This window comes from Nicotiana attenuata, unplaced genomic scaffold (assembly GCF_001879085.1).
Source record: "Nicotiana attenuata strain UT unplaced genomic scaffold, NIATTr2, whole genome shotgun sequence".
Classification (NCBI taxonomy): Eukaryota; Viridiplantae; Streptophyta; class Magnoliopsida; order Solanales; family Solanaceae; genus Nicotiana; species Nicotiana attenuata.
In genome coordinates, this window is record NW_017672109.1 from 84,322 (window position 1) to 107,987 (window position 23,666).

Genomic DNA, 23,666 nt, shown 5'->3' on the forward strand with positions numbered 1-23,666 from the left:
GTTTCGCTACATCTTCTAAACATAACCGTATGGAAATAAGCACAACAGTGTGAGCATAAAATAGGAAGGTGACTCCGAAGCCTGCGAACGCAGCAACAGGGCTACCGTGAATCTCCTCGGCAAGAGTCCGCACAGCTACTAGCGAATAATACCTGGATCTGCACAAAAAAAATGTGCAGAAGTGTAGTATGAGCACACCACAGCGGGGCCTAGTACGTATCAAGACTAACCTCGGGGTGGATAGTGACGAGGAACAGTCAAGACACCCACTGGTCTAATAAGCAGAACAAGTATAAGTATAGAAACAACCGAACGTGATATCTATATAAAGGCAAAGCGATATTGCTAACAATACAATAACTACAATAAGGAAAAGAAACAGCAAGTAACAGTGGAAAAAACCATAATAAAGCTCATAAAAGTGAACAAAAAAAATAACCCAAATTCAAAAATTCACGAATACAGTAAGGACAGATCATAACGCAACAACTACGGCAGCTTTCACGTTAGGTCATAGCCAACAACATCAATCAATTAGTCAAATCTTTCAGTTGCTAAAAACATTTTGAATTACACTTTTCAAGTAAAAATTTTTCTGAAATAGTCCTCTAATAATGAATACCTTTCGAATATAACCTTTTAATATAAATAACCTTCGAATATAAGTCACCCTGTGACACCTCATCTCATACAATACGGGTCGCAATACCTGAACCCTAATACTTGGCATCCTGTGCCCTCATCACACCTCATAGTCATACTGACAACTCACGTGCCCAAAGAGTCATTCTCAGCTGGAAGGAAAATAAACGAGGGGTGCATCTATACTCAGAAATCTCAAAGAGCCTCCTACCCAGTAAGGGTGATTAACCACGTGTATGCTTGTGCAAGTGTCCTAACATAGTTCGCACCAACTAGTAAGTAGAAGGAATTAAACAGACAACACCTAAAGTATTTACACAGGGATACGATCAATGAAAACATCAACTCAGAACACAATGATTTTAACAGGGGATCTCCCAGGATATCGCCCCGCAGTTCCAATCGTAAATATGTGTGCTAGGGATCTCTTGGTATCCCGAGGATCTCTTGGTATCCTCAATATATGTACTAGGGATCTCTTGGTATCCCGATGATCTCTTGATATCCTCAATATGTGTGCTAGGGATCTCTTGGTATCCGTGGATCTCTTGGTATCCTCAATATATGTGCTAGGGATCTTTTGGTATCCCGAGGATATCTTAGTATCCTCAATATATGTGCTAGGGATCTCTTGGTATCCCGAGGATCTCTTGGTATCCTCAGTATATGTGCTGGGGATCTCTTGGTATCCCGCACTACAGTCAAAATCAATATATGTGCAGGGGAATCTCCAGGGTGCAGTCGCGTAGTCCCAAAATAAATATGCAGCACAACCAACAGAAACAACACTTACAGCAAATTACATGTAGTCTTCAATTGGTGGCAAATTATACACATAGTCTCCAATTGCGAAAGTAGCCACCAATTGACATCCAAAGCGCATGTTGGCTATCTTGGGTCGTATCATCCTCCCATTTTTGAAAAGAATTTGTCCTCGAATTCGAACCATGCAAAATATGGAAAGGAATGAGGACAAGTTTATACTCATCAAGAGGCAAATATATGCATGGTAATGATAAAACAAGAAAGTACCCATGCATTCTTTTGACCTAATTCTTCCTAATAGGCACAAAGACTCGTCTAAAAATCATGTACAAAACATCATCACATGGAGTCATAAAATCTCCCAAGTAATCATAAAGTATGACTCTTATGAACTTAACAAACAAGAAAAATGAATTAGGTAGTCCAAACATAGAATTATACCACATGTATAGAGCATATTTAGATCTACCAACTCTCTTATCATTCAAAGTTACTTCATGCCAAGAGTCAAAATAATGAAGCTCAAGTTTCCTTAAGAAGTTCTTAGCATAAAGAAAATAATTATCAAGCACTTCATGCTTACGAAGAACTATGCATGGGAAAGATGCTTCACAATGAGACTCATGCACCATTTTAATCTAAGGATATCTACCACATGCATCAAAGTGAACACTCCAAGCATCATTAAGATCAACAAAGAATACCTTTTCCAACAAAATAATGGAACTATGCTCAATTACAAATCGCAATCAAAGAGTAAATCACAGGGATCATACATAAGTATACCCAAATTACCTCTATGTTTGCCACTTGGCAACTCACAACATGAATATAATAGCAACATCAACAAATCATGGTCAATAAGTACAATGTTGCTACTACTAAAGTGAAGGGAATATCCAATTACCTCCATGGTATTAGAAAGCCCAAAATAAGCACTAACCAATAAACATACTATTCTTGCCTTGGATAAGCACAATTATTTACAAGATCATATCAAAGATCCTAACTAACAGACTCCAAGGAGTGATGGATAGAATGGTGGATAAGAGTCAGTCTGCATTTGTGCCAGGTAGACTGATAAGTGATAACATTATACTCAGTCATGAACTACTAAAAGGCTATGGCAGGAAAGGTATTTCTCCCAGATGCATGCTGAAGATAGATATGAAGAAGGCATATGATTCAGTGGAGTGGGGTTATCTAGAGCAAGTGTTGACACATCTGCAGCTGCCAGGAAGATTTGTGAAATGGATTATGAGTTGTGTTACAACAGTATCTTATTCTATTATGATTAATGGTCAGCCTACAAAGCCATTTCATGCTAGGAAAGGTTTAAGACAAGGAGATCCCCTATCTCCTTACCTATTTGTACTCGTTATGGAATATCTGACAAGGTTGCTGAAAACTCTTAAAAGGGATCCTAACTTTAACTATCACCCTAAATGTGGCATACTAAACATAGTGCAACTAAGCTTTGCTGATGATCTACTACTATTCTGTAGAGGAGATGCCATGTCTGTCCACCTACTGTTCAAGTGCTTTCAACAATTTTCAAGGGCATCAGGACTAAAGGCAAATACTGATAAAAGCTCCATGTTCTTTGGGGGAGTACATGTTGAGCTGCAATAGAGGATCTTACAAGACTTGGGATTTGTCAAGGGAACTCTACCAGTCAAGTACATGGGAGTACCATCAAGCTCTAAGAGGTTATCATTGATACAGTGCCAGCCACTACTTGAGAAGATGTTAGGAAGAACCAAGCTTGGACAACAAAGTTCCTGTCTTATGTATGGAGAATACAACTGATTAAGAGTGTGCTTTTCTCCATTCAAGTATACTGGTCTCAGGTGTTTGTATTACCAAAGAAAATCATTCAGAATATTGAAAAAGTATGCAGAACCTTTCTTTGGACAGGGGGAGTAGAAGCATCAAGGAAAGCTCTACTATCATGGGACTACTTGTGTAAACCTAAAGCAGCTGGTGGTCTTAATTTGCTAGATATAGAGGAGTGGAATAAGGCTTCCATATGTAAGCTTCTTTGAAACCTGTGTAAGAAGAAGGACAGGCTATGGGTACAGTGGATACATGTATATTACAAGAAGCAGGATACAATATGGAACACTGCACCAAAACAAGCATCCTGGATAGTGTAGAAGATACTGAAGGCTAAGCAATACTTTGATGAAGCTGGCTATCAAGAGAGGGATATAGAGGAGATAAACAAATTCTCTATCAAAAACATATATGGGAAACTGAGGGGGGAGTTTGATAGAGTGTCATGGAGGAAACTGGTGCATAGCAGTATTGGGGTTCCAAAATGGAATTTCATAGCTTACCTAGCTGCACATAGGAGACTAATGACAAAAGACAGGCTGAGGGGTATGGGATATGTGGAGGATGTAACATGTTCTTTATGCAATAGTGAGGAGGAGACAGTGGATCACCTGTTTTTCAAATGTAGTTATGCATCAAGAATATGGGCAGCAATGCTACAATGGCAAGGCATTCATAGGCAACCAATGATATGGGCTGATGAACTTCACCGGGCAGGGAAGTACTACAAAGGGAGGAGTACAAAGGCTGAGCTATACAAACTTGTGCTGGCAGGAACATTGTACTACATATGGCAATAAAGGAATAACAGGATTTTCAATAGAGTTCAAAGATCAGAAGCCATCAGATGCAGATCAATCACACAGGATGTACATGAAAGAGGAGGAAGCAAGCACAGGATACAAAAGAGATTGCAGGAACTTAATTTCTATCCTAGTTTGTAAAGTCCATTCCATAGGTAGTAGTTAGATAAGATGTTCTTGTATGTAGTTGATGAAGGATATGTGGAGCAAAATCTCGGATGTATGTCCAGATTAAGCTCGATGACAGTATGTACATATTTGTTTGTGTAATAAAATTTAATTACCAAAAAAAAAAGTTTCAAAAAATTTTGTTGGCCCAAATGGTAGCTTCAAGCATCTATCTCTCTTATTCATCATTTGATAATCATTCACAAAGAAGCTCAAGACAGTGGTGAAGTCATCACAAGAAGATTTATCACATGTAAAATCAAAGAAGTTGTTCCATATTTCAAATTAATCATTCTTGCATTTCATCCTAGAAGCATTTACAAAGCTTGAACAAAATGTATCCTCAAAGCGTAAAGTAGAGAAATTAATACTAAAGCTAGCATCAATTAGCTCACTCCCCTTCTTATCAAAAACCCCTTCATCCTTGAGCATAGCATTAGGACTTTCCCTCTCAAAGGAACTAGTTAACTCATTAAAATTTTCCTCCTCAAAGAAACAAGAAAACTCTCCATTGATATCCTTCACAATAAAGAAAGAAGGAGTTAGGTTGTTCAAACAAGTAGATTCATCCTTCTCAATTGCACTAAGTAGATATAAAAAAGAATCATTCACATCAAACTTGAAAGATTCAAGTTCGCTCTCAAACACACAAGGTTCTTGACTTACTTGAAAACTAGAACAATTATCCAAAGATGGATCCACAAAGCTCATCAAGTCACTTTCACAAAGACTCATGTCCTCACTATTTTGACTATACAATGAATACATAACTTCACAAGATGAAGAATCCCAACAATAAGGCTCACTAGCCAAGAGACATGCATCCTCTATAAAATTTTCATTCTCTTTCTTGTAGCTAAAGAAGAAATACATTCTTTTTCATGGAAAACATTCAAGGAAATACCTTCAAAATCATGAGCTGATGGAACAACACTAGTTTGAAGCTTTTTAAGTTCACAATGAAAAAATTTAGCTCCCAAATCATATTCAAATAGTGTATGATAACAACTTTCCTTTTGCATGTCAACACAAAGTAAAGAATCATCAATATCACAAGTAGTTAGATTATCACTCACAATCAAGTCATTAACAATATTATTTGAAGTAACTAAAAAATTAGGATTAGCCATTTTAACTTGATAAGAAATTAGAGAAACTTCTTTACATTGGTCTTATAAATTGAAGTTCACTTGCTTACTTGAAGTAGGAGTTTCAATTTCATTTGGTTCCTCCAATTCTCAAAGTATTCTCATGTTGAGCCATTTTCATGCTCACCTTCAAAAGAACCTAAAAAGAGTCCAAACAACTAAAGGAAGAAGAGTTAGAAAGGTTAGAGTTAGAATAAGATACACTCTTACTCACACTCTCTTGTTTTTCTATCATCTCTTCTTGTTTTCTCTCACTCTTCTCATTTTCCTTCTCACGCTTTTCTTTTTCTCCTAGTGACAATCCACTCTCGTTTCGCAACTCATGCTCATTCTTTGGATCTTTCATGGACAAAAGATTGATACCCTTAACACATCGATCTAATGTTCTTTGAGTTTTAATGAAGACCTAAATTCCTTGAGATCATTGGTCAAAACTCCCAATTGTTTTTATATTTATTCCATCATGGCTTCCATTTTATAGGAAGACCCTTGACTAGTTCCCATTGAGTCATTGGAAAGACTCTTGACTTCAAGTTTCTGTTTGGCTAATGCTAGAAGCATCTTGCTTTTCATCAATCTTCAAACCTTCATTCTTGAGTTGCCTTCTAGCCAAGATAGTTTTTTCTCATCCTTTCATCATATTCAAGTTCCTTATTATGAAAAAAAGTATCCCCAAATACTATATGACATCCACATAAAGAGTAGACGTCACACCAAATATATTCTTCATAATCTCCATGGGAAATAAGAACTCGAGCCACTTTAACAATCCATACACCCTCCTTATATTCAGGCGTCAGCTTGTTTCTACAACGAATTCCCAATTTTTCTACCGAAGTAGGACTAATGGAATTAGTATCACTTTCATTTACTAGTAGAGTGTAGCTCTTACGTCCATCAACACTTACTATGAATTTACTCCAACACTTTTCTAGCCCATAATCATCATAGTAATGTCCATGAGAAGCCCTGCTAGTAGTGAGTTCACTAGATGGACTCATACCATACGAAACACCAACCAATCCATCAAAACTTTCTTTGTAACTCCTTGTATGGAAGACATATTTAAGACAAGAAAGTGGTTAGTGTAAAATAAGAACCTCACAAGTCACTCCCTTAGTGTTTACACTCAATGTAGATGTCACTCAAGTTCACTCGTGTATATACTCGGGGTCGCAGGCATTCAAGACCTTCACTCAAATGTTCTTACCACTCAAGCATTTTACCACTCTATGGTATTTTCTAAAGTTGCTTTCGAACTCCACAAGAAGTAGCCATTCCACTTCGAGGTCAGAGTGAAATTTATGTTGACATGAAAGAAAGGCAAAATAAAAGCAAACGGACAAGAGTCAAACAATTAAACAACGTAATCAAAGAGAAAACATAAAATAATTGGCACGAAATGAAGATACAGACACAATAACTAGATTAACAAAGTAGGACTAATTACTAATGTTAACTAGATAAGAATAATCAAAGAAAACAACTAGGAATAAGAAGAATACAAAAATTGAGCCAGAGAAAATCGTGTCCGCAATTTATTTCGTGGCCACGGGTGGGCCGGGGTGCTGCAATTTCGTGCCCACGATTCAATTTTGTGTCCACAAAATTCTGATTTTCTAAGGTTCAAGTCCGTCCAGTTCCATAAAAAAATTTTTGGCTCCACGTTTTTGGTCCACGAATCTGGACTTTCAGCTTCTTCTTCTTCTTCTTCTTCTTCTTCACTTTAGGCTCGATTTTGAAATTTCAAATTGATCCAAATCACGTGCAAATTCCTTCAAACTTCATATTTCACTTGAGAATCACCTTAAGATCAAACCCCAATGGTTTTTAACATCAATTTCATGAATCACATAAACTCAAATGGATCAAATTGTACTCTTTTTTTTTCATAACTCCACTTATGAACATGATGAACTTGAAGAACAAGAAACATTCCGATTTCACTTATAGTCACTCAGATGACTTCAAACCAACTTCTTTTGATGTATTTCTCATGGAGAACAAACCCCAATCAATTTCAAACATCAATATGCATTAAGATCTATGAAATCAAAGATTCAACTCAAGAGCACGAAGAACAATTTATTTTTTAATTTTCAATTTTTTTAGGATTTTCAAAATATAAATCATATACTTAGCTAGTGTATGTAGAAACAAACACTAATCCAAGCTCTAATACCAAATGATACGAATCTAAGTGCGAAATACAAAAAACTAAAGATAAAGGATAGAATTTGAGAATAGACCCAACAAAGTAGTCATTACAAAACAATTGAAATAATCAATCACCCAACAATTACATAACAAAGTGAACCTAAACTATAGGAATACCTTCAAGTGGAAGTGTGATTCCACTTGAAGAACACACCTTGAATAAAGTTGTCATCAACAATGTCAAACCACCATTACACCTCTCAAAAGAGTATTCATCATTTATCCAAATTAGTCCCCCTAATATGAAAGCCTTAAGGGCTATTTATAGTATTTGACTACAAATGACTCAAACACCCCTAAGCTAATTCTAAGGAACTAAGTGTAGTCACTTATTAAAAGTATAGCCTCCAATTACATGTAGTCTTCAATTGATGGAAAATTACACACATAGCCACCAATTGCGAAAGTAGCCACCAATTGACATCCAAAGTGCATTTTGGCTATCTTGGGTCGTATCATGTTCCATGATTGAATTGGTAATTCCTTTAATGAAGAATTACGAGCTGTGTGATTGGAGAATTGTCTAGTTATTTGAGTATGTGTTTTCATCATACTAGAGTCCAGACTACTTCATTTTACCAGAAACAGTAGTGAATGCACCGCAATTTTCTCCTTTTGTTTTTGCCTGTTACATTTAGGATATTTCTGCACTTAACTGCTATTGACAACAAGATGACCATCATCAACGATCTTCTTATCTATACCCAATCAATCATTAGGCATATTCATGAAATCTCAAAGGAGACAGGCTTTGATGTATCAAAGATAAGGGTCAAGATTCTCAAGTTAGCAAAGAACACAGTCAAATCTTTCAAGGAAGTGTATGGCAAGATCGATGGGGTATCCGTTACAGTGAATAATAGCTTTGATCGTCTGAAGGAGGCTATCTACAATACTCTCACTTATTTTCTGCGTCATTAATTTATGAATAGGTGGATGTTTAGGAAAATCTTTTTGTTTGTTCTGCTTTGGACTGGTTTTCCGGCTTTGGCTGTTTTTGATAGAAAAATCACTGCACCTGCATGACTATCTCTGTTGATGCTTTTATATCTGCAAGACTATTATTTTTGTTAATTTATTATTACCTTATAATGCTATTTTTATGCCAAAGGGGGAGAAATAAGTAAAATCGGTACTGCGAGTACACACATTGTATGGCTATGCCGATTGAGGGAGAGTCGGCTGTGGAGTCACAGGTATTGCGACTGTGGAGTTGACTGTCACATGGTGTTCAGTTGAGAGGGAGCCAACTACAACAAGAAAATAGTCAATTGAACAGGGAAGCTAAATGCTTTTATATGTTATTTTGTCATCATAAAAAAGGGGGAGAATGTTCGATCTAGATTTCAATGATGAAAAATAACATATCTTTATTTGCAGGACCATTCCAAAAGCAACGGAAAATGAGAGAAAGTCTGTCTATGATGTACTAAAGAAGACAAGAAAGGAAGGAGTAAAAGCAGAGAAATAAAAAGATATGCAAAGATCTGACAATGGAGAATATGTAAGGAAGATCCAATATTAGAGGAGATCTAGGAAAGAAAAAGATATGCAAAGATCTGACAACCTAGATGATGGAGAATAATAAAGGAAGGATCAAGATTAGAGGAGCTCTAAGTTGCTAAAATTCCGTGCCAAGATTACTGAAGATACGTGTCGCAAAGGAAAGATATCAATCTCCAGAATCAAAGGATCAATCTAGGGACGATTTTCTCACGGAGATTCGCTCTCAGATGGAAAGATTGGCAATCAACATCCAAAATCAGAAAGCTTTACACTTGTTCTTGAAATGAATAAAACTGATTTAACTCCAAGAATCAATTCCCTTAGGACTGCAAATCTCTCAAAGATCTGCCATAATCAAACAAAGCAAAGTTCAAAGTTTATATATTGCAGACCATCATGGAAGAGAAGATATACTTTGATCAAACTAACTCCGTGCTCTTTGTTCCACTCTAAACAAGCATTGTAATATATGTGTAGTTTACTGTGTAACCAGTAGAGAGAAGAAAGAGAAAAACATTGGTGAGGCATTGTATCACAATTACTATGAGTGTACTTATAACCAAAACAGAGTTGGTGTTCGGGATAACATCAACATATTTGTACGAAGTTATTCAAGGATCGTTGAAGAGAGAACACCCTTGCAACACTAGGAGAATGGAGTATGATTCACATTGAATCTGAACCAGTATAAAAATTATGGGTATCATTCAATTTTTGCACTTTACATTCTGTCTTTAATTTTATCTTGCCTCTATTTTCAGTTGACTACTTGATAAATTAGTCAACTACTTAGGAAAGTTCACATGAAAATATATACGAAATCCTATGATGTCAAAATCTAACGTGTAATCAAAAAGGGAGACTATCCAATTCCAGCAGTAAAGTCTGACAAGAAGGCAGATGGACAAACATCTACTAAACCTGTCGATTTGGATGAATACAATGATGAGCAAATGGCAGTAATACAAGTGAATTCCAAGGTACGAAATCTCCTATACAACGCAATAGGTGGAGAAGAATACAAGAAGATATCAAGCTGTAACGCTGCTAAAGAGATGTAGGACAAGTTGCAAGTAACTTATGAAGGAACGAACAAAGTTAAGGAGATCAGGATAAACATGCTGATCCATGACTATGAACTATTTCAAATGAAAGAAGGTGAATTCATTGAGGAAATATTTGCCAGATTCAACAAAATTATTGGAGATCTAAAGGTTCTTGGAAGACCATACTCAAGCGGTGAGCATGTTCGAAAAATTCTAACGAGTCAACCTACTACTTGAAAAACAAAAGTAGAAGCCCTTGAATCTCATGATTTAAACAAACTATCGTATGATGAACTACAAGGAGATCTTATTGCCTTTGAGAAAACACAACGCAAAAAACGAGGACAGGAAGAAAATAAAAAAATTGTTTCTTTCAAAACCTCGATAGAAGGATCTGAAGATGAAAATGAAAAAGAAGTTGAGGAACTTGAACAAGAGATAGCTATGGTCTCAAAGACTATGAATGGGCTAATGAGACGATACAGGAATACAAAAAAAAAAGGAGAATGTCTTCCAGAAGAAGAAGAAAGTGCAATGAACAAGAAAAGAATGATGAAAAATGCTATGAATGTGAAAATATGGTCATAAACAAGTCGAATGCCAAGATCTCAAGAAAAAAGCATATAAAGGATTTAACAAAAAAAAACACCTTTGGAAGTTGGAGTGATGAAGATAGCTCAGAGCATGAGAAAATTGCAAATCTATGTTTCATGACTATTTTAGAGAATGATATTGATATTCGACTTAAAGTATGCATATTTTTATGTATATTACCTCGCACTTTACTAATGTCTCGTAGATTTAGGATGTGTAATATAATGATTTGTGCTAATTTATGATATTTCTATGTGTAGGAATCATCCGGATGCAATTTGGGATGAAGGTACGCGAATTGAAGCGAAATGAGAAGAAAAGGGAAAAGTGCATAGAGTAGCGCCACAGGCAGCGTGTGGCACTACCTGTGACGCACAAAACAGAAACATCAAAAACCCAACGCCAGGGCTAGCGCCCCACGCTACCCTGGGCGCTGGTGAGATGAAAGTGTCCTAGTTTGCCCAGGACTTTGTTATTTCAACCCCAAGATGTTCCCAATTCATGTAAAAGCAAACCTAAACCTATTTTGGCAAGAGGGACGCTACTTTTGAGAGAGGAACGAAAATACGGAACACTCGGGAGCACGGATCTGATCAATTCTTCCATTCTTCTTCTAGTATTCATAAATTTTATGTTTTAAAACATTATTTTGCTGATTTTTATGAACATGAGTGGCTAAGAACCTTATTATTCTGGGATCATGGGTGCTACATGAATGTTGACGTTTGAAGCTTAAATTGACGAGTTTGATGTTATCATATTGGGTTATTTATTTAATTCTGTTCTTAATTATTTTGCTGCATAGCTAATAGTAAAATACTACATACGAATCTAGTTGAACTCGAAAGTGGGAATTCTAGATTGAATATAGGATTAAATAGAGCAAGTTCTTAAACCCAGGCATCCGGAATTGGATTCGCAATTAGGATAGAAATATACCTAATTGTCTTGCTTAGTTGAAATACAGGAAGTGTAAATGCGTTCTTGTTAGTCTTAATTACATAGACATGTAGGTATTAAGTTAGCTTGAATAGGCGAGTAAGAACTCGACAGATTCTTACGAGTAACATTAACTCTGTGAATCAACAAACCAGATAAATCAATTTGTTAGTTTAAGCCAAGAACACAACAAGATTATTAGCTACCCTATGACCCTGGAATATCCTCTCCTACTGATTTTATCCGAAATTGCCTACGTGTTTTAGTCAATTTCTAGTTTATTTAACTACTTGATAGATTCTTTGATTGTTGATTAATTACTTGTACATTTTGAGAAAAATCACTTGAATAGATAAGTTGTTTGAGTTTGAATCAGTCAAAAGTTAATCATAAGTCTCTGTGGAAATGATACTCTACTCACTACTTTATTACTTGATGATCACGTATATTTGCGTGTGTTTTTGGTCGCAACAAGTTTTTGCCACCGTTTCCGAGGTTTTGAAATTAGCTATTTGTCTGAGTTAAGCTTTTATTAGTTATTTCTTCAAGTTTTAATTTTCAGTTTGCCTTATTTGTGTTAACGCTGGATCTTCTCTTCAATGCGGAGGAGTAGAAGCGCAAACAACCTCCTTCCTCTTGATCATGAAATAGAACGAACACTTGACAGGGTGAGGAGGGAAGTCGAAGCTAGAACTAGAACACAAAGAGAGTTGGACATTGTAGTTCAACCACAACCACTAGAGATGGCAGGTAATGAAAAACGTCCAATGATAGAAGTCGCAAGGCCTAATCTTGCTAATATGACTTAGGCTATTGTGAAGCCTGATATCACGGGTCAATTTGAACTCAAAAAATTCATGGTACAGCTGATTCAGTCCACATGGAAGTATGTGGGTCTATCTCATGAAGACCCGCAGCGGCATATTCAGAACTTCCAAGAAATTATGAATACTTTCAATTATTCAAATGTTTCCAAGGACTATGTTAGGCTGACATTGTTCCCCTTTTCACTATCGGGGGAAGCTAAAGAATGGTTGCAAAAGGAGCCCCCGAACTCGACCCATACTTAGGATGATCTAGCAAGAAAATTCTTAATCAAGTTTTTTCCCACTAAGCAGACAAAGTCGCTCAGGAGCAAGAATCTTGGGCTCTGACAACGGGATGGCGAGACTCTTCGTCAAGCTTGGGAAAGAAACAAGAAGCTACTCAGAGACTGCCCACATCACTGTCAGACTGATGAGGTGTTGGGTCACACTTTCATTAATGGGTTGGACGAGACATCAAAGATGAATCTTGACTCAGCTTGTGGGGGTAGTTGCATGGCAAAGCCGTATAGTGAAATCCAACTCTTGCTAAACAATTTCATTTCTAATGATAATAATTGGCAAGGAGATGGGGAATCACGAAGAGCACATAAATAGAAGGCAGCCGGTGTAATTGAGCTTGATGACTTCTTAGTCATGAGAGCAAATATAGTAAAATTAGCACATCAGATGAATAGAATGACAATGCACCAAATGCAATATATGCAACATGTGCAACAGATGTCTACTTGCTGCAAATTATGTAGTGACGATCACACGAGTGACATATGTCCCATGAATCCTAAATCCATCTATTATGTGGGGGCAAGAGAGTAGAGGCCTGATAAATCAGCATGAACAATATGGGAACACTTACCAACCCAAATTGGAAGAATCATCCTAACTTCTCCTAGGGTGGAAATCAGACGAATCTGAATTAGTATAGGCCCCAAGGAAATTACAGTCAATCTCAGAAGCCATCCCAGCAGTAGAGGAGAGTACGAATGACCTGTTGAAGAAATTATTGCTGGACAATAAGCAACTAAGAACCGATTTCAGATATCTTGAGAGACAAATGGGGCAGCTAGCGTCAAATCGAAATACTAGGCCTACAGGTGCTCTTCCCAGTGATACAGAGAAGAACCCTCAAGTTAATGCAGTCACACTCAAAAAAGGAGGGAATTGGAAGAAGCGCCAAAGAAGAGATGAGATAAGACTATACCTAAGGGGGAGTTGATTCCTAGGGCAACACACGAGTCATAGAAAGATGATGCAAGTTTAGAGACAGTGACTGCTGTAAGGCCACCACCAACTTTTCCCCAAAGGTTACAAAAGAATAATGATGATCGCATGTTTAACAAATTTCTCTCTATGTTGATCCGGGTTAAATTAAATCTTCCATTGGTGGATGTACTTTATGAAATTCCAAAATGTTCTAAGTACATTAGAGATATAGTGGCTCACAAGAGGATATTGACTGAATTCGGGACAGTTTCACTTACCGAGGAGTGCACTTCGAGGGTCCAAAACAAGCTTCCTCGAAAGCTTAAGGACCCTGGCAGCTTCACCATCCCTGTGGCGATTGGTAATATTGATGTGGGCCGTGCTCTTTGTGATATGGGGACGAGCATAAATCTAATGCCTTTGTCTTTTTTCAAGAAATTAGGTCTGGGAGCTCCAAGACCAACCACTGTGATGTTGCAACTAGCCGATAGATCCATAGTTTACCCTGAAGGAGTGATTGAAAATATGTTGCTGCTGATTAGGAAATTCATCTCCCCAACGGACTTTATTATTCTAGATTATGAGGCTGATGAATAAGTTCCAATCATATTGGGACGACCTCTCTTGGCTACAGGTGATGCAATTATTAAAGTGAGAGAAGGAAAAATGATTATGAGGGTGGACAATGAGGAAGTGGTTTTCAATGTCTACAAGGCGATTCAACTTCCCCGCCACTATGAGGAGCTCGCTATGATATCTGTTGTGGAGGTGGATAAGCAACTTATAGACATGAGTGTATACCTAGATGATTCTCCAGAGAAAGCACTCATATTGTTCGATAGTGTCAGGCCCCGAGCCTGGGGGCGAGACCGGCACCCAGTGCCTCACCTATCCTTGCGACTAAGAGACTTTGATCATGTAATGTCATACTTTGGCCATGGGCCACATTACAAGATAATGTGCGATGCAAAATATAAAACTAAATGGTGACTAAAGCTGACTAAATGTCAACATAAAGCTGGGCCAGCAAGGCCGTCATAATTACTACAACTGACAAGCCAACAAAATATACGTACAGGGCCAACAAGCCCAACATACTGCACTAACTGACAGGATATGTCTACAAGCCTCTACTGATAGATGTGCTATAATCGGAACAAGGCCCCGACCTACCCATAACCTATCTACATATATACACAAGATGTACACAAAACTTCTAGACCCGACAACTAAGAAGGACAGGGAGCTTACCGATAAAGCTAAACTCGGGCAAACACCTACTGAAGAGGTCTACCCATCTGTCTGTCTGAACCTGCACGCATGAAATGCAGCACCTTCAGAAAGGGACGCCAGTACAAAATAATGTACCGAGTATGTAAGGCAATATACTGAAAGCTGAAACCGAACTGATAATATAATAACTGAAAGGAAATGGGAGTCAAGGAAAACCTGAAGATATGCTCATATGCTGATACTGACTCAACTCTCTCAATATAGTAAGTAAAATAATTGCCCGGCCTTATAAGGCTCGATAAATGTATATATATATGCTCTGCCGTAGTAGGATTGATCATAGGCGCTCGGCCGTACTAGGCTCTATATCTCGACCAACTGGGCTCGCTCATAGGCGCTCGGCCACAGCAGGCTCGTTGTAACTTACCATCTGATCAGAGGTTGCCCAATAGGGGCCTGCCCATCGATTATAGCACGATGGTAATGAATTTAATAATGTATATATAAACTCTCTGGCCTCTTGACTGGAAGAAAAAAATACTCAATTGAATATGAAGTCCCGATAAGGAGAATGTTGTAACTTACAAAACTAGGAAAATATACGTGATTTGCGAGACTAGCAAAAGATACGTAAACTCCGGGATATAAATTTTTTCTCTATGCCTCTACTTTACCCATTATTAATGTTGGCGCCTACAACACATTATTATATCCTATAGTTTCATTGGATTTGTATACGGTAAAAATCAGAGGGTCCGATTTTATTGCCATTATGATGCTTCACAAGCACGTTTCCAAAGGCTCATGGCATGGATCGAGGTTCGACCCCGAGGGTTCCTGATGTTCAACTTCGGGGCAGTGCAGATCGATGGTTATGATGACAAAACGGGAAGTACCCAAGGCACTTTATTAAAGCTAACCAAGTCTAGTAGGCTAGTACAACCCCGTACCATGGCATTAAATGGCTGTATTAGCCGCGTATCATTGTAATAAATGCATCTGCACCATGTTGGGATTTCTCATCATATATAAAGGGGATCTTTGTCATTTTGTAAGAGAGATAAAATATACAACACAACATTCAATACAAGAACAAGAATATTCTTTGCGCTCTAACTTAAACATACTCTCTATTTGATTCTATTGCCTTCATTCATTATCTTACTTGCATTTATTACATTTTATTAATTGTTCTTCGTTTATTTGATCATAAAGAGCCGCCATCAGAGCTCTCATAATTGTTAATCCTTCATCGACTACCCTTGGCTAAGCATCCAACTCGACCTCAAGGCCCCGTATATGCCAGCTCGAGGCCTCGATTTCCAGTCATTCGGTTTGGCTATTATACTATCTTCAAGCTCTTATCTTATTTTCTATTCTCTCAGTTAGCATCTATTTCCTAACAACTAGCATAAAAATAAATCACGTATTTTTAGAACCACAAAATCAAATCTAATTGTTATTACCATTTTCAAGGTAAACAGTTTGGTGCCCACCGTGGGGCTAAAAATAATAGTGCTTGTTTTCTTGCTGGTTTACTATATAACGCAAGTTATCTTTCACGCTTTTTCTTGTCCAAAGCATCTTTAATTTCAGGTCAAAATGTCAAACTCAGTGAATGCACAGAAGAACAATGGTCCTGAGGACCATGGAGAGAATGGTGTAGCTGTTCCAGGTGTTGGTGTACCACCCCGAAACCCTGAGAACGCACCAGAACCAATTCCCGTGGATGTGGTCTTGCGCAACTCCCAACACGTTGACATAAGCTCCCATACCAACATGAGTATACGCCAAGAGAACCAACAAGAAGCTCAGAAAACCCCAGCTCGGGAAGAATGAGAGGTTAGCCTTCATGTCATTTTTGAGATGTTGTAGGCACAACAGCTGGCGATTGCTCAACTGCAAAGCCACCAAAAAACTCCAAGCACAACGGCACAAAAAATGGCTCCTCAAGCCGAGCAAGTACCAGAAATATCAAGCAACAACGGGTCAGCAGCCGACCCCGCCATCATAAAGATGCTCGAGGACCTCACAAAGAGGATCGAGTCAGGCGAGAAGAAGATAGAAGCCGATGACAAGAAGGTGGAGACCTACAATTCTAGGGTCGATCAAATTCCGGGCGCACCCCCGATCCTAAAGGGTGTAGATTCAAAGAAGTTCGTACAAAAGCCATTCCTACAAAATGCTACTCCAAAACCCATCCCGAAGAAGTTCAGAATGCTTGATCTCCCGAAATACAACGGAACCTTGGACCCTAACGAGCACGTCTCTGCTTACACTTGTGTGGTGAAGGTCAACGACCTAAAGAACGACGAGATTGAGTCCGTCCAACTAAAGAAGTTCGAAGAAACACTTTCGAAGGGGGCCATGATGTGGTACCACAACCTTGCCCCCAATTCAATAGACTCATTTGCCATACTGGCAGATTCTTTCATAAAAGCGCATGCCGGTGCCATCAAGGTAGCTACAAGGAAATCCGACGTCTTCAAAATCAAATAAAGAGAAAACGAGATACGCGGGAATTTGTGTTTCGCTTTCAAATGGAGCGAATGGAGTTACCACCGGTCTTCAACGACCGGGCTGTATAGGCTTTCACTCAAGGATTTAACGAACGAAACTGGGTAGCTTGGAAGCAGCTGAAGCAGAACTTGATTGAATATCCCGCCGTGACCTGGTCGGATGTCCACAACCGATACCAATCGAAGATCAGGGTCGAGGACGACCAAGTGGGAGCCCCCTCGGGGTCAGTATATCCTAGTAGGCTTCTAGCAAAGGAGCCAAGCCAAACAAGGAAAGGTACCAACCATACACTGAAGATAGAAGAAACGCCCCAAGGCGTAACATACCCTGAAATGACCGAAGGTTAGATCGAGGTCAGAATCCTCGGGGACTCGTAATGTCACGCCCCAAAACCGAGGGACATGACCGGCGGTCGACCGGGTTGCCCCAGTCAAGCGGACCTGGGTGCCCTTTCCTATCCCACGTGTTACCCTGTGTTTTCATTACTCATTAATCAAAGGAAATTTGCCATTGTAATAAAAAAAATACTTTTTACAAGCATACATAACGTACATAGTTAATTAATGATGTTTACCACTTTCATCGCCCAACATACCAAAATACATATGTTCGTAACCCACATTTTTACAATCTATGGAGCCTCTAAAGATACATAGGATAACACAGTACTGCCGGGAACAAGGCTCTGGCTATACCTTACACAAAAACCAAAATAAGATTCCGGGATAAAAGCGGCATGAGCCACGCAGGGCCCCGAGAGGAAAGAGGCTCACCAATACAGCTGACGGAAGATGAAGGGGAGCTACGGTCGGTGGACTGGAGTACCTGCTATGGATCCACCTACAATCATAACACGAATGTAGCACCCCCGGCAAAAGGGACGTCAGTACATTTGAATGGTACTGGTATGTATGAACAAACTTTGCCCTAAGCAAACTCAAACCATACTCAAGTAATAAGTAATAATGGAATAAACAATCAAATACACATGAAAGGAAACAATCAAGCCAAACAAACTTACAATCTCTCCATTTCCCAATCAACATTTTTCACATCAATGATTTCACAACTTTCTCATATTTTCATTTCAATAGTGATTTCGATCACTTTCCACCCTTATTGCCTCGGCCACCCTTATCACCATAACCTATACCTTATTACTTCGTGTTGCGGCGCGCAACCCGATCCCACCGAACAATCACAATTCACAAACAATACCACAATAATAACAATTTACAAAGAACAACAACAATTCTCAAGGAACAATAACAACAACTCTCAAAGAATATTAACAACAATTCTCAAAGAACATTAACAACAATTCTCAAAGAACATTAACAACAATTCACAAAGAGCAACAACAACACTTTACAAGAACTTCCATAGTCATCGATTCAATTTCCATCGTATTCCACAACTCATATGCATTTTGTGTACAATGATAATTTTCCACGACAAGCCATACATGTTATTACCACAGCTGTTCCGATTGCATCAATTACTATTCTCTTCCATCATCTGCTTCACAATTCTTACCACGTAGCATATTCACAATCACACACTTGGTTTATTGTCAATTACTTACACCATCTTATCGAAAGACATAACCACAACACCCAACCATGCCAATCACAAGAATTTCACAAACAATCCACGTAGAATTTACATATCAAGCACACAAACTCCAAACAAGGTGATTTTACAAAGGTCAAAGTTAGCCATACATACCTGGAGCCGAATCCCTTTTTAATTTCTACTAATTTCAACTTCACCAAAAAGCCTAGCAACGTCAATCTAGTGCACAAATTAACACATATTCTCAGAATCAAAGTTCACAATCACTATTCGAACACATTTAGGCTATCACCTCTCCTTTGTACAATGCTTTACTCCTACCCAATACCTCTTACCAGATTTTAGGTTCTAAAAGACATGTATGAATGTTTCAACTTCTATTATCAAGAACCAATGCATAAGACCTCCCCCCCCCACCCCTTAATTAAACCTGAAAGTTAATGAAAATGGGTTAGGGATTTTACCTGCAAGAATGGGGATGAAGACACTCGCTATGAAATTTCTCGGCCCGGATAGTTTTGAAGAATCAATTTGAAGAAGATGAACTCTGTCTCTCAAGAACCCCTCCTCCCTCTCTCTTATTTTATTCAGAAACTTGTCAAAAATGAGGGGGTTGGGGTGTTTTATTAAAAAGAGGGTCGGGTTTAAAATTTAGAAAATTAGGGGTCCGAGTCAGGTCTGCGGTCGCACTTTGCGATCGCAGATCCGAAATGCGGTCCGCAGAATGGACCGCAAAAAGTGTTCAAAAAACCTGATTCCACTGTTTGGGTATGCGGCGGAAATGCGGTCCGCATACACGGTTTGCGGCCGCATAATGCACCGCATTTTTTACCTCAAATTTGACTGACACGCTGAATTACTTTGCGGTGGAAATGCGGTCCGCATATCAGTTATGCGGTCGCATAATGGACCGCAAAATAGCACTTTTCTGGAAAAACTTGGTTCTTTGATTTTTAAATACTTAGTTCGCCGCGAAGAGTTTTACACATTTCCAACACATATTCGGAACCTGACCTACGAGCTACTAGGTTTTGACCACAAATTTTTCACGGGGCTTTACATTCTCCCCCACTTAAAATCATTCGTCCTCGAATGAGGATTTTGAGAAAAAATCAGTTGGTTTTGAAAACATGATATGCAGACTCCCAATTTCACTAACTCCCATATTTTAGAAAAATTTTGCTAGAGTTTCCTTTGTAATTAGGCTTATCTTCCTGTCAAAGAGACCCCNCAAACAATACCACAACAATAACAATTTACAAAGAACAACAACAATTCTCAAGGAACAATAACAACAATTCTCAAAGAACATTAACAACAATTCTCAAAGAACATTAACAACAATTCTCAAAGAACATTAACAACAATTCTCAAAGAGCACAACAACAATTTACAAGAACTTCCATAGTCATCGATTCAATTTCCATCGTATTCCACAACTCATATGCATTTTGTGTACAATGATAATTTTCCACGACAAGCCATACATGTTATTACCACAGCTGTTCCGATTGCATCAATTACTATTCTCTTCCATCATCTGCTTCACAATTCTTACCACGTAGCATATTCACAATCACACACTTGGTTTATTGTCAATTACTTACACCATCTTATCGAAAGACATAACCACAACACCCAACCATGCCAATCACAAGAATTTCACAAACAATCCACGTAGAATTTACATATCAAGCACACAAACTCCAAACAAGGTGATTTTACAAAGGTCAAAGTTAGCCATACATACCTGGAGCCGAATCCCTTTTTAATTTCTACTTTCAACTTCACCAAAAAGCCTAGCAACGTCAATCTAGTGCACAAATTAACACATATTCTCAGAATCAAAGTTCACAATCACTATTCGAACACATTTAGGCTATCACCTCTCCTTTGTACAATGCTTTACTCCTACCCAATACCTCTTACCAGATTTTAGGTTCTAAAAGACATGCATGAATGTTTCAACCTCTATTATCAAGAACCAATGCATGAGACTTCCCCCCTTAATTAAACCTGAAAGTTAATGAAAATGGGTTAGGAATTTTACCTGCAAGAATGGGGACGAAGACACTTGCTTTGAAATTTCCCCGGCCCGGATAGTTTTGAAGAATCAATTTGAAGAAGATGAACTCTCTCTCTCAAGAACCCCTCCTCCCTTTCTCTTATTTTGTTCAGAAACTTGTTAAAATGAGGGGGTTGGGGTGTTTTATTAAAAAGAGGGTCGGGTTTAAAATTTAGAAAATTAGGGGTCCGAGTCAGGTCTGCGGTCGCACTTTGCGATCGCAGATCCGAAATGCGGTCCGCAGAATGGACCGCAAAAAGTGTTCCAAAAACCTGATTCCACTGTTTGGGTATGCGGCGGAAATGCGGTCCGCATACACGGTTTGCGATCGCATAATGCACCGTATTTTTTACCTCAAATTTGACTGACACGCTGACTCACTTTGCGGTGGAAATGCGGTCCGCATATCAGTTATGCGGTCGCATAATGGACCGCATTTTGACCTTAATTTTAACCAAACCGCTGACTCATTATGCGGCAGAAATCTGGTCCGCATACTTAATTTGCGACCGCATTCTGGACCGCAAAATAGCACTTTTCTGGAAAAACTTGGTTCTTTAATTTTTAAATGCTTAGATCATTACAATAGGTCCGAACCGCGGCGAGCAAGAGTTTTACACATTCCCAACACATATTCGGAACCTGACCCTACAAGCTACTAGGTTTTGAGCACAAATTTTTCACGGGGCCTTACATTCTCCCCCACTTAAAATCATTCGTCCTCGAATGAGGATTTTGAAAAAAAATCAGTTGGTTTTGAAAACATGATATGCAGACTTCCAATTTCACTAACTTCCATATTTTAGAAAAATTTTGCCAGAGTTTCCTTTGTAATTAAGCTTATCTACCTGTCAGAGAGCCCCCAAAATACAATTCCAAGTACCATTACATAATTTCAACTATCCCTACAGCTGGTATACAATTCATTACCTCAACAATTTCACATATTCAATCACTTGCTACATTTTGCACACAAATTAGTCACTTTAATGAGTTCCACATAATTTAACCGCTTCGACATACTATGTGCATATAAATAAATCATTATCAATCTACACTACCATTAGTTGCTTACTTATCACATGAGTCTTTATAAAAATTTCATTTACCAAAAAGAGGTTCACATGACTTAAACGATCACAACATATACAATTTTTACACCACTAGAGGGATTTCAATAGTAACACATTTAGGAAGAAAAGATGGGGTGTCTTTGCACCAATTTGGACACAATAACAATTTGTTCAGGGATAAGAGTTCGCACGATTACTATTAGGCTTGTTCAAACAGATGGGGATATTTTTCCTTCATTTCCTTTTCCGCTTCCCATGTGGCTTCCTCAACTCGTTGACTTCGCCATAATACTTTAACTGAAGCAACTTCCTTGTTTCTCAATTTACGGACTTGCCTATCAAGAATAGCAACCGGAGTCTCTTCATATGACAACTCTTAAGTAACCTCGATGCTCTCGACTGGAACAATGGTGGATGGATCCCCAACCACTTTCTTCAATATGGACACATGGAACACCGGGTTCACTAATGACATATCAGGAGGCAATTCCAGCCTATAAGCCACCTGCCCTATCCTTTGAGCGATTCGATACGGCCCGACATACCTAGGACTCAACTTCCCCCTTTTCCCGAATTGCATAACTCCCTTCATAGGGGATACCCTCAAGAATGCCCAATCATCAACTTGAAATTCCAATTCCCTTCGACGAATGTACACATAGGATTTCTGGCGACTCTGGGCAGTTTTCATCCTTTCCTGAATGACTTTAACTTTCTCCATAGCCTGGTGCACAAGATCTGGTCCTATCGATTCTGCTTCACCCACTTCAAACCATCCAATCGGAGACCTACACCTCCTTCCGTACAATGCCTCAAATGGGGCCATCTGAACGCTAGCATGAAAGCTGTTATTGTAAGCAAATTTTATAAGTGGCAAGTGATCATCCCAATTACCTTTGTAATCCAAGACACAAGCCCGCAACATATCTTCAAGCGTCTGAATAGTCCGCTCGGCCTGACCATCAGTCTGTAGATGGAAAGCTGTGCTGAGATTCATCTGTGTGCCCAAACCTTGCTGAAATTTCTTCCAAAAATTAGCTGTGAACTGGGCCCCTTGATCCGAGAAAATAGAAAGTGGAGTGCCATGAAGCCTTACTATCTCCTTGATATACAACTTAGCATATTGTTCTGCAGTATCGGTGGACTTGACTGGCAAGAAGTGAGCTGATTTGGTGAGTCAATCCACTATTACCCAAGTTAAGTCGAATTTGCGCTGAGTGCGAGGTAGCCCCACCACGAAATCCATGTTGATCATTTGCCATTTCCACATTGGTATTTCCATAAGCTCAGTTAACCCACCGGGCCGCTGATGCTCCGCTTTTACTTGCTGACAATTCGGACACTTAGATACAAAGTCCGCCACACCCCTCTTGATGCCGTTCCACCAATAAATTTCCTTGAGGTCATGATACATTTTCGTAGAACCTGGGTGCACAGAATACCCGGAATTATGAGCCACCGCCATGACCCTTTCCCGAAGCTTATCCACATCTAGAACACATAGCCTAC

General features: G+C 38.8%; 1 protein-coding gene across 1 annotated transcript; it reads left to right on the forward strand.

The window, feature by feature from the left end:
* The first annotated feature begins 13,542 nt into the window (after positions 1 to 13,542).
* Positions 13,543 to 14,288, forward strand: LOC109211879. The gene is made up of 2 exons (XM_019375475.1): positions 13,543 to 13,617; positions 13,731 to 14,288. The coding sequence occupies exons 1-2, from the start codon at positions 13,543 to 13,545 to the stop codon at positions 14,286 to 14,288; spliced, it is 633 nt and encodes a 210-aa protein (XP_019231020.1).
* Positions 14,289 to 23,666: the final 9,378 nt, after the last annotated feature.

Bases quoted from the DNA above. Each gene is read 5' to 3' on its own strand.
- LOC109211879 (XM_019375475.1), top strand. From the start codon at position 13,543: ATGGGGCAGCTAGCGTCAAATCGAAATACTAGGCCTACAGGTGCTCTT. The intron at 13,618-13,730 runs GTTAATGCAGTC...CACGAGTCATAG, and splicing joins ATACAGAGAAGAACCCTCAA to AAAGATGATGCAAGTTTAGA.